Genomic DNA, 12,560 nt, shown 5'->3' on the forward strand with positions numbered 1-12,560 from the left:
GTAAACTTTTTTTAAAAAGTAATCTTTTTAGTTAATAATGCCCTTTTTTTAGTGATGGTTCACTAAAAGAATTCGATAATTTTCCTGATTTACAAGCATGAAAATTCTAATTTGGACCTTTAAATTCAGACTTTGAGAGCCCCTGCCATAAATGAATCTTCCTGGCTGCTTCATGTTTAAAGTCATCAGTGTTTTCAGAGATTTTAAAGAGATTTTGTTTTGTCAAGAGATATAAAGCTGTAGAGAAGCGGTCACATTTTGGGGTTCACTGACACATTTCTGTTATTGTCCCCACTATTTTAAGCACATTTCTATATTTGCATATTTGTATTAAGAGAATTTGTGTGTGTGTATCAATTTGTTGGTGTTTTCTTAACTTGCAGCATGTTGGAGCTCTCTCACGACCCCACTGAGTATGTTTACATGGACACCAATAATCAGATTTTAATATGATTGAGACAATACTCTGATTAAGAGTCTACCATGTAAACAGTGATTTTTGATTAAATTAATCCAATTAAGGTCATAATCGAACTAAACAGAAATCAAATTAAGTTAACCTACCAAGTCAGTGAAGGATCACAGACATCTGCATCGTGAAATGCGGAGGGTTTTTTTTCCATTCGGCGTGCGGTATTAAATTCCATTAAAACAACACTTTTCCAGCAGTTCATACTCGCATCAAACATCTAGTATGTCACGGTGGAATGCATGAAACGTTCCTGAATGAAAATGAAAGTGTCAAACTGCAGTTAAAGCCGACAAATCAAAAATGAACCATCAAAATTACATGAAACTCTGGAGAAAACATGGATAGCGTGGTGACACGATGTTAATTGATCTATGTGCTATAACTAGGGCCAGACGGAATCTGCGGACGTTTTTTGCTATTTCTGCAGAAAATTTTGGTATAAATCTGCGGATATCTGCGTAATTATTTTGGAAGTATCCAGCAGAGTGTCATAACTAAAACCATAATATATGAAATAAAAAGTTGTAAATTACTGAATAAAAACTTAATAAATTCAGATTTACACATTTACTCATTTAAATAAACAGAATTAATGATGGGCTAAAAATCTGCAGAAATCTGCGGAATTCTGCAGAAATTCTGTGGAAAATCTGCAGAATTCTGTGCGCGCAGATTACGTGTGGGCCTAGCTATAACATGTAAAACTGGATCATAAAAGGAACATTCAAAAAGCTATTCATATAAACACCTTAATCATATTGTTGTCTTATTAAGATTAATGCAAATAATTTGAATACTGATGTCCATGTAAGCATAGTCACTGTTATACATTTTATTGTATTAACATGGTTACTCACTGACAGCACTGTTGCCAGCAATTTACCGCAACTGCCCCTTAACAGTAATTGACCTGTAAATGTGCTTACAGTAGCAGGTCCCTACCACAATTTAATTTTACAGTAAAATAGCCTCACCACTACTTCTTTTTATGTTAAAAACGCCATTTACCACATTTCAGTTTTATGACAGGTTTTGCTGTAGTTTTACTGTAATTTATTTACATTTTACACTAGCAGCACAAAACCTTTATTTTTAGTATTTACTTTTGAACTTAATTCCAAACAAATGACAACATTTTCCTTAACTTTCTTAGTTTTGTCTTCAACTACGGTAGCAGTACCTAATTACTTTGATTACAGTAAAATACCACAAATTCCTAATTCCAGTAAGTTACTGTAAAAGGTTTAAAATGACATGCAGTACATATTACTGTAGTGAACTGTAAAGAATGTATGTGGTATTTTACTGGGTGTTTTTGCAGTAAATAACTGTAAAACTGCAGCAAAGTCTAACTGTGCCCAGTGAAAACCACAACCACTGTGATTTAAAATTAAATGTAAAAATTTAACTCATCTGTTAGTTTTGTCCACATTTTACTCAAATTTGGTTGAAAACAAGACAGCCGTTTAGAGAGTGTGTATTCTCTTTCTGATTTAAAATCACTGTAAAGCAAACAAATAATGTTTCATAGTCAATAGAAAAGAACATTTACAGATTTTATAGACCACTCTGGCGAGGAATTTTACATATTGTCAGAAATGGTGGCTTATTTGTACAAATTAATAGAATTTATTTCATATGAGAATGTACAACCTTTAAAAGGAAGCATGCCCCCAAACTCCACCCCTAGACCTACCCTTCATTCAGTGGTGAGCAAACTGTAGTAAATTGTATGAGGTCAAACAAATGAATAGTAATTAGCAACTAAATCAAAAAGTTATGAATTGCTTGAGATTGCGTTGCATTTTCTGCTTTTTTTTTTTGGTAAATATGTCTTATTTAATGGGGCCGTCTGGCATAAATTATAGTACTGCACTGTACAACACCTACAGTATATAGAGCAATATAGAATTTGTTTTCTGAGGAGAACTTTTTTTTGTTATTTCTCTCCAGTTCATGCAGACCTAGAAGCCATTGAAAAAGAATTCACGCTCAGCCTGCATGGGCCCTCAACAAATAAATGCAGTCGATCACCCGCTCTCCAAATACATCGCCTCTGTATGCCGAACAGGCCGATGGTGATTCGGTTAACTAGGTCACCCGTACCCTCGATCTTAATTTGCCGAGCAGAACTTTGATTTCTGGCAGCTCAACAAGGCCCCCACAGAAACGGGCTCATTCAATCGCTGGCTGTTTCCAGGCACCTGTTCAGAGGTGAATGTGTGCAGCTGAGGATTGGATTAGCTGACTTATTCTTGCTCAAAGTGCCTGAATCAAATCAATCAGAGCCTTTCCCGTCCCTGCTCCTCATCTGGGACTTCTTCCGAATTGCAGCAGATGAAAGACTTGCTGCCTGTTCCCTGGCTATTTCTAACAAAACACCGCCGCACCCTTTGATGGACCTCAGAAATTGGTGTGTTATGGAGTATTGAAATGCTTTTAGGCGACTGTTATACTCTGTACTTTTGTATTCACATAGGAAGGAAAATGTACATCCATAGCATGTTAGAAGAATCAAAGATAAAACTACTTCATCAACACTGTAAATATCTTTAAAATACACAGAACATTTCTGTTTCTTTTACATTAATAACTCTGTCTATTTTTAAGTTATACAAGTTTCAATGTGATGTTTTACATGAGCTTGTTTGGAAACACTTTGCTTGAAGGGGTTGTTCGTAAGACTGTCATGAAACCTTTATAATCATGATTTACACAAGATTTTATACATGCTTACGGCAGCTGTCATTAAGTGTCCTAAACTCAGTTATGTTATTTTAAATGCAAAGATGACCTTGTTTGAAATATATTTGTTATGACAATTTGACATAAAGGCAGCAAGGTGGCTCAGTGGTTAGCACTTTTACCTCAGAGCAAGAGAATTCATTCCAGACACAACTTCATAATTCAAGACCACTAATTGTGTGTGAGGGGTTAAACAAGTGGATTGACTACTTTAAAAATGAAAAAAGAAAACTTATAACATTGTTAGTTTTTAATACCAAAATTCTATAATTTTCCTGATTTATGTGCATGACATTTATGAAAATTCAAATGTGGATGTTTAAATTCAGACTTTAAGAACCCCTGCCATAAATTAATGTTCCTGGCTCCTTCCTGTTTAAAGTCATCAATGTTTTCAGAGATCTAAGAGACTTTAATTTTTATAATTTTTTTTAATTGTTCAGTTTTTGGTATAAACAGGAAGCTGTCAACACCAATACATCAGCACTCTATTAAGCACATTTCTTTTTTTGCATGTATTGAGAGAATTTGCATGTGTGTGTCAATTGGTTAGTGTTTTCGGCAGGCTGCTTATTGCTCTGGTGAACAATAATCATTTTTTCATCACAAGATATGGAGCTGCTAAACCATCCATAACATCAAGCGTGTCAACTTTGTCTTCTTCCTCTTCTTCTGTGTTACAAGCGGGTTTGAGAAGCTTAAAGTTGTGTAGCACCATCTAACCTCGAGTGATTTTGCATACTCTTCAGTTCGACGCTAGTGAAAATTGATTGGGTGTGAATCCGGAAAAACGTCTTGAAAAAGGCTGACGATAAACACCAACGATAAACGCAAACGAAAAGCGCCCCGGTGTGTTTGAGCCTTAAGACATTTTATTGTATTTTTGTGGTATCTTACTTGCTGCATTGTTGCCAGCAAGTTACAGTAACTGTCCCTTTATAGTAACTTATCTGTAAATGTGTTTACAGTAGCAAGGCCCTACCGCAAGTTCATTTTACAGTAAAATACCCTTACCACTACTTCTTTTTATGCTAAAATGCCCTATACCACATTTCAATTTTACAATATGACAGTTTTTACTGTAGTTTTACTGTAATTTATTTACAGTAATTTGTTTATTTTACACTAGCAGCACAAAACCTTATGTATCTACTATACCTTGAGTATTTACTATTAAATTTAGTTAATTCCATTTTTCTCTTTTTTATTTTTGTTTTCAACTACCGTAGCAGTACTTGATTAATTTGAGTACAGTAGAATACTGCAAATTCCTAATTACAGTCAGTTACTGTAAACGTTTTAAAATGATCCACAATGCAGTGCATATTACTGAAGTGGGGGTCTCTGGTTTGCGTCCCGGCTGGGTCAGTTGGCATTTCTTTGTAGAGTTTGCATGTTCTCCCCTTGTTCGCATAGGTTTCCTCCGGGAGCTTTGGTTTCCCCCACGCCCAAAAACATTCACTATAGGTGAATTGAAAAAACTTAATTGGCATGAGTGTGTGTGTGTGTGTGTGTGTGTGTGTGTGTGTGTGTGTAAATGAGTGTGTATGGATATTTCCCAGTACTGGGTTGCAGCTGGAAGGGCATCTGCTGCATAAAACATTTGCTAGAATAATTGGTGGTTCATTCCGCTGAGGCGACCTCTGAAATAAAGACTAAACCTAAGGAAAATTTATGAATGAATTTGACATAAACAAATACATGCCAACTTGTCATAAATCTGCCATAAAAATTATTGTCATGAAGACATTATAGTCATGTTATGAATTTTATAACAGCAACATTAATATTTTTCTTGACCTCAACTACAAGTGACAAAAGGTACAAATTGAAATGTCAATAAATATTAATAATGGTGTTATAGAATTATTATTTTACAGTATTGACACTTGTAAAGGGAAATTTTAATGGAAAAAGTTAACCCTTTCCAATAAATAAGGGATCAGCAAAATATGAATGACACAATTGTAATGGCTTCATGACAGTCATGTTTATGACAGATTTTTGACAAAGTTTTACTGTTTCTTGTGATGAAAGACATATAAATTGAAATAGATTCAACTAAAATTGTAATCAAGTTTTCATGACTATTTTGAACATAAAGAATTATAATAAAAATATATAAATAAAAGTGCAAATGAGCAAAAACATGTGAATATCATCAAATTGTGAGGGGGAGTTGTCCATTTGTTATTACTGGGGGGATATTAGTGGCCGTATTGTCTCCTCAAATAACTCCCTATGGCAGTTACAGTAGTGTCATGAATAAATCTGCAACTTTTAAATACCATATGCATTATCAAGCATCTACAGCTCTGCTTACTGCTCATGCACACAACATGTCATGGAGTAATTGGAAAGCATGGAGCACACAGATTTTTTTTTTTTAGCAGGTGTGAGGTTGACAGGATCCATCCAAGACTAAAGTTATTCCACATGATCTGGTTTATCTGCAATCAGAGTAAAGTGCAGCAGCAGGTCGTGTTCTTCGTGCTGATATTTCCAGGTTTCCGCATTGCTGAATTGACTCAATTGGATACAACCAAGTTCATCGACCTGTTTGTGAAAACTTGGAACATCCTGTTAGCATCAAACACAACAAAGGAGAAGAAACACAAAAAATAATACAGATGAAGAGAATGAGGAAAGAAAAAGCTTATTTAATTCCAGTTTAAAGTACATCTTCATCTCCAGAACTAATCACTTCATTAGATAATGATGTAGCAACAGAAACATTTTCTCTCAAACCTACTACTGAACGAAACAAAATAAATAAATATATTTTAATAAATAATTGCTGAACACAATAACTTTAACCAGCTACTTCTTGGCACAATGTACTGTATAATCTGCATACATATACTGGCAATGGTATAAATATACGCTTATGGTCGCATCTGTTTGGGACAAAAGAAATAATTAAATCAATAAAACGTACCTTCCATACGACACATTTGTAAAAAGTGCAAAAAACCTTACATGTGGCAGCAGATACACCTACTGATGACATTTTAACAAATATTTCAACATGCTCGTATGCGTTTGAGAGTACACGTAAAAAAAGAACGCCAAAAGAAGGAGACCAAACACGTATTTTTAAAAGTTGTGCCCAAATGTCCATGTTGTTTAACAGTGTTGCTCATGGCATGACAATGCTACTTTCGCATGAAATATTCAGCACATGTGACTCCATATTTCGAGCGTTCGGTTATTTAGTTATAATGACAAAACAAAAGGCACGGCCTCGATTCCACTCTCCCTCAAATCGGTGCCAAAGTTTTCTGTATTTTATTTCACATAAGAGGATCACCCTGTGTTTTATACTCCACACCAGCCCTTTAATAACTAGGAATCAATAATACGGTATGTTTCATTTCTGTAATGTCTCATCTAACCGAAGCCGTTCTCTTAGATCTTATTGCTATTGATCTGAATCTTTTTCCAGTGCCAATTCTTTACATCAGTTTTCTGTAACCTTTTCATTGACGGAACACAAACACATCATTGTTACAGTGGATATAAATAGTGGCGAACGCTTTGAGTGTCCCTCATGTTATCGAGAGGGCATGACATGCTCACCCCTGATGTTCCTCCAGTCCACTAGGGGCAGTGTGGAGAGTCCTTTCGTGACAGGATTTCACTTCCCGCTCTCAGCTGCTTCTTAAACAGTCACTTCAGTCTTACTGTTGGTTACAAAGTAGGGTTGCGTGGGTAAGTAGTGATGACTGCGGGCAGTGTGTAGCTCGTTGACCTGCTCCACCATGCACATCTTCCTGGGGTTGTAGGTTTTGCGTCGGCCTGCAGTCTCTGCGGCCTCCCAGCTCCTCAGCATGCCTGGATTTGCGATGGTATTGGAGCTGTAGGCCATCGCGGGATGGGAAACGTTGGCTTTAATGCTTTTGGGCTTCTGTCCGTTTTGTTTGATGCATGGGACCTCTGTGACGTAAGTCGCAGTGGGCTCCACGTGCTCCATTCGGATTGGATGAAGCGGCAGGTTACCTTTAGCCGCAAGTTCAACCAGGTGGCGATGCTGCTTGTTGAGGAAATCACCGTTGGCTTTGGCGGCTGATGGAAAAATAGAGAAGAACAGTGAGATTAGTCGAATGAAATTGGTATATTTAATGAGAAATTGAATTTTTCTCAAGATGAAAGAGCTGGATCTGCCCTGTTCAGAAAGGATTACATGAAATTAGCCGACAAAAATCACCCATTACAGAGAGATGCTGAAGAAGGAGCAGGAGAGATTTTCCTAATCTTGAATGAAGATTTAAATATATGCTTTGGCACAGCTAATTTAACACTTTTTTTCAGTTGCTTTCTGTGGAAAAGGTGGGACACTGTGTGCCAATGGTAATGGCTATTTTTTGTCAAAATTGTTTTCACTATATATAACATAGATCTATTTATAAATCATACAACTATATATAAATTATGTGGAGTTTATTTACAGTGGCGCAGTGGGCAGCACAATCCTTTCACAACAATAAGGTCACTGATTTGAGCCCTTGCTGGGCCAGTTGGCATTTCTGTGTAAAGTTTGAATGTTCTCCCTGTGTTAGCGTGGGTTTCCTCCAAGTGGTCTGGTTTCCCTCACAGTCCAAAGGCATGTGCTGTAGGTGAATTGAATGCTAAATTGTCTGTAGTGTATGTGTATGAAAGAGTGTATGGGTGTTTCCCAGTGTTTGGTTGCAGCTGGAAGGGCATCCAATGTATAAAACATATGCTGGATAAGTTGGAGGTTCATTCCGCTCTGGCCACCCCTGATTAATAAAGGGACTAAGCCAAAAAGAAAATGAATAAATGAAGTTTATGTATAAACTAGTTTTGAGAGGATCACATGCTTATGATCAACTGGAGCTGCATTAACTATCATGTTTCTTCGCTCATATGTTCTCAAAGCCTCTATAAACAAAGTCCCTTTAAGGAAAGTCATTTCACTCAGCAGCCATCTTTGAAACGTCTCTCGGGGATTCTGTTTGAAAGGGGAAACACAAATTCTCCAAAATTGCTTGCCAAGCTTTTGATTAAATTTCATATTATGAATTACCAATAAAATTAAACAACAACTGTGTCTTTAGTTTCATTTCTAAACATTTTAATCACACAAAATCTGTAGAAACTCACGTCTGGTCCAAGCCCCTTCCTAAAGATCTGTCATTCTGTAGTAATGCCGTTAATTTGCCATATTGACCATTACTCTGTTCCTCATTTAAAACTACAAAAGTGACACGTCTTAGCCTTTATAAGGGATTTTTAAAGCACAAATACTCCTCACTTTAGATTAGGTCACAAAACTGGATGAAGTTAAGTCAATAAAGCGTTTATTTACATAAAAAGTAAGCATTACTATATGCCTGAATAATAAGATATATAACCGTTGATTTCAATAGTTTATTAGTCATTTACTAGCAAATTCTGAATTATCTTTAAAGAAACAAATATGCTTAAATAGCTGGTTCGTAAATGATGCAATACTTAATTTAGTCATTAACAATTAATCGTTAACAAAGTATGAAAGTACAATTACTAAGCACATTATAAATGTGGTTGTAAGTCAAGAATAGAGCATTTGTAGCTGCAGTTATAAACAGCTTACTAACGACTAATAATGTAGAGTTAATGCTTTACAGATAATGAATTTATTATTTGATAATGCTTAATAAATGATTCATAGTGTGTAGTTATTATAAAGTGTTACCAAATTGTTATATGTGACTACTTTTTCTACTAAAAACAATTCTGTTTTAATTGATTTCTTCTGTTCTTTGGCACATGGCAACTGTGTTTTTGGGACTTTGAAAATTATGATGTTTTAAACGTGCTTGGGACATGGGAGGTGTAGATTAACACGGTCAACCACACAACAATGGTGAATATGTGGTAGTGTTGTTGTTACTCAAGTGTTTGCTTACACTTCATCAGCAAAGTGTGAATTGACTTCACATTACAAACAACAGAGAAGACATATCCACAACAAGTTTGGCCAGAAGAGAAAAGGTCATGCCCAACTGAGCCTGGTCTCTCTTGAAGTTTTTTCCTTCACTTTGGTTAATTGGGGAAGTTTTGTTCTTCACCATTTTCGCCACAGGCTTGCTTGGTTTGAGAATTGTGGAGCTGTGCTGTAATGGATTGGCTCTTCAGTGTTTAGACTTTTGGCAGTGAAATTTAAAACACACTGAACTGAACTAAACTGAACTTCAACTCTAAAAATCTGAATTGCCACAGTTTCAGTTTACTAGAACTTCTATGTTAACTGCTTTGACAAAATCTCCATTGTAAAAGTGCTATAGAAATAAAGCTGAATTGTATTGAACATATCAAACACACATGGCAAATTCTACAATCATGTTGTTAAAAAAAAAGTTCTGTCTGGATCTCGAATCTGATTGGCTGATAATCATGATATATTTAAGTAATATCAGCATCCGTACAGCCTCTTTACCCTTTGTGTATTAATCCGCTTACAGCCAGCAACAAGCAGACACTACAGTTTGACAAATATTACTGCTGTCAGGCAACCAAATATACATTTGAGGCTTTTTTAGTCGAGGTTGTAGTTGTTTAGATTGAAACTATGCAGTTTATTTGTAAGAATAGTGCCTATTTTAAAATTTTTACAATTTTTGAGAGCTCGGCGGCGGCCAAAGACTGTTGACGTTGTCTATCCACAAAATGGTGCCAGAACCGCATAATAAACCCTTGCTCAGTGTGTTCTCTTGAGCGCAAATTAAAAAGCTGAAAAACTGAAGCCTTGTGGTTTTTAAGGTGGACCGGATTGAGTTAATAAGAAGCTGCGAATAAGAAGCCGGATTCAGCCTTGCCCCTCCTTATCGCAAACACAACAGAAGTCTGGTGAGAAATCTCTGTAGACGGAAGGCATTTCATGTCATGTTCAGCCTTATAATCTTAAAATGTGAGCACCAGAGCCGGAAGAAAGTAGTTCCTAATACAAAATGGTTTAGAATCTCTGTGTTTGATTTTCTTTTATATGTACACGATTGTGCCGTCGAACTGTTGTATAAACGCAATATCACACTCTTAGCAGTGTGCTATGGCTTTATATCAGCATTAGTGGGGTGCTAAGGCAACGCACGCCTTCCACTAGTGCTGATATACAGCCATAGCACACTGCTAAGAGTGTTATATTGCTCATATATATACACACAACACACAATATCATGATTATTTGTTTTATTTTTTTTTTGTATTTAAATAATACCATACAAAACTTTACATTTGTGAATTTATTCAACTTAAATATTAAGTCATAATGTGAATAATAAAAGTTTTTAACAATTATTTTTAAGTTGTAGTTTACCATTTACGGAGACTATTTACTTACCACTGGTTTTATTGAACAAACTGATTGGTAAAAGCACATTATATGTCACCAAAGAGAATTCTATTGATTCAGTCGAAGTTCATTGTTTTTGCCTTGAGTGGGATGAATCATACCCAATGAGATCAATAACATTCATGTAGAAAATTGATTCCATTTCAAGCTAGCGTCACAATATTTACTGATAATAATCATCCAGACAAAGCTACTCAATACAGTTGCCACACATTACAATAGTAAGGTCAGCCTCCCATTAACCTTTTCTTACAGAAACAAATATCAGCTGACTGACTGAGTTCAGCACACAAGCAGTTAAGCCTCTGAATCTGTGGCCATTGTGGTTTTCCTCTGGGAGATCTGTCTTTTTACCAGGTGATTCATGTTTATAAGGGAATCATTACTCTTGAAGTACCGGGCATCCTAGTGTGACTTCCTCAGTCTGCTTTTGACGGTCGACTGCTTTGACGACCTTGAAGATAAACTTTTCACGCTTAAGATGAGTTTGGTCTGTGGTGAGATGATAAATCTTATTTATCGCTCGTCTGCCCCTGTGGGAGAAGACGAAGACGTCGCACGGTGGACATTTTTTTTCCCCTCCGTATCATATACACGGATCATCACTACAGACGGGTGAATCAATTACAGTGCTCAACAGTGCACATCCTCAAGAGCCATAATCAAGATGAATTGTGGTTTTGTAACTTGTGGCCCCAGACAGAGTTCAAATATCTACCATCTCCCAAACTCCAAGCACGGAGTTGGTGTCAGGGTTTTGGTAGGAGGATATTCTGGTACAAGCCTTTATTAGAAGCTCTACTTCTCAATGTCGGGTGGAAATCCAATTCTCTGACCTTAGAGAGAGAAGTATTGATTTGCAGAATTGGGACTTATCGGCTCGAACAAATCTGCACCTTTGGGAATTCTCATGGAGGAGGCAATTAAATAACTGTGACGCCAGAGGGTCAGTTTTCTCAGCTCGATGATATCACACTGTATTTCATCTATGGTGAGGGGGAATTAAAGCATTTACAGTTTTGGTAGAGAAAGGAAAGGAGCTTAAGGTGATTTCACAGACGGACATGCATCAGCAAGTGTCTCTTTAGGTGTAATGTCATGGTGATAGAGAAAACCTCAGGCGAGAACAATGGATTTCAATCGCTAACATTGTTTAAGCTGAGTAATAATAACTGCATACATTTATACACACATTAGAATTACTCACAAAAAAGCTTTCCACCTAAATCATTACACCTGTGCTTGTTATTAAATTTGCAGTAGGTGTTTTATTGTCTTAAAAAACATTTTTTGTTATGCTGGTTGAAAGTCTCTTTACATCCCAACAGTAATGAATAAAGTAAATGGTTTTAATGTATTTATATGTATTTTTATATTCTGGGTAAGACAAAAGACTAAAAAAAAATGTTCATCCAATTAAAATTTGTATGGCCAACAATTCCCATAATTCTTATATGTAGCCCAAACTGTCTGTCAGCAAATGTACATCTGTGCACCTCTGTTCATGCAGATCCGCGAGAGTGACAGCAGTAAAAACAAATGCTGAACCAAAACTTTTTAAAATTCTGAATGAATATTGGAGTTACTTTTGCACACTGGATGCAAAACAGATTGCTGACACATGGCTGAAGTATTTCTTTTAGGCAGGTAATGTCATGTTTTAAAACTTTTTTTCGTTGCGCAAAGCTGATGTAGATTTTGTTGTGTTACGAATGAGTTATATGCACAGAAGTGTTGTTCACACACTCAAATCTTCCACATGTAAGTATAGCTTAGTAATAAGCATAATTTCTGCACCCCGCCCGCCAACCACAAAGCATACAGTACTCACTTTAAGTTTGTAAAGCCGCCTTTCTACTACACACAACATTTGGACACGACCGTCCGAATATGCCCCCTTGTGGCAGTCGCACAGAATTTTCAGTGTTGTCGTGCACCATGGGAGAGAAGCTGATTCTCATGGTGTACGAAATAAAGAAGAGCAAAAAA

At 36.4% G+C, this 12,560-nt stretch overlaps 1 protein-coding gene across 1 annotated transcript in view; it reads right to left on the minus strand.

Annotated features, from left to right (window-relative positions):
* Positions 1–6,494: 6,494 nt before the first annotated feature.
* Positions 6,495–12,560, minus strand: part of shisa9a (shisa family member 9a) — a 67,267-nt gene continuing 61,201 nt past the window's right edge. Inside the window, 1 exon segment of the mRNA NM_001013509.1 lies at positions 6,495–7,282. Within this exon segment, the coding sequence (NP_001013527.1) occupies positions 6,879–7,282 (404 nt within the window). The 3' untranslated portion in view covers positions 6,495–6,878.

Source organism: Danio rerio, chromosome 12 (assembly GCF_052040795.2).
Source record: "Danio rerio strain M-AB ecotype USA chromosome 12, GRCz13ab, whole genome shotgun sequence".
NCBI classification, from domain to species: domain Eukaryota; kingdom Metazoa; phylum Chordata; class Actinopteri; order Cypriniformes; family Danionidae; genus Danio; species Danio rerio.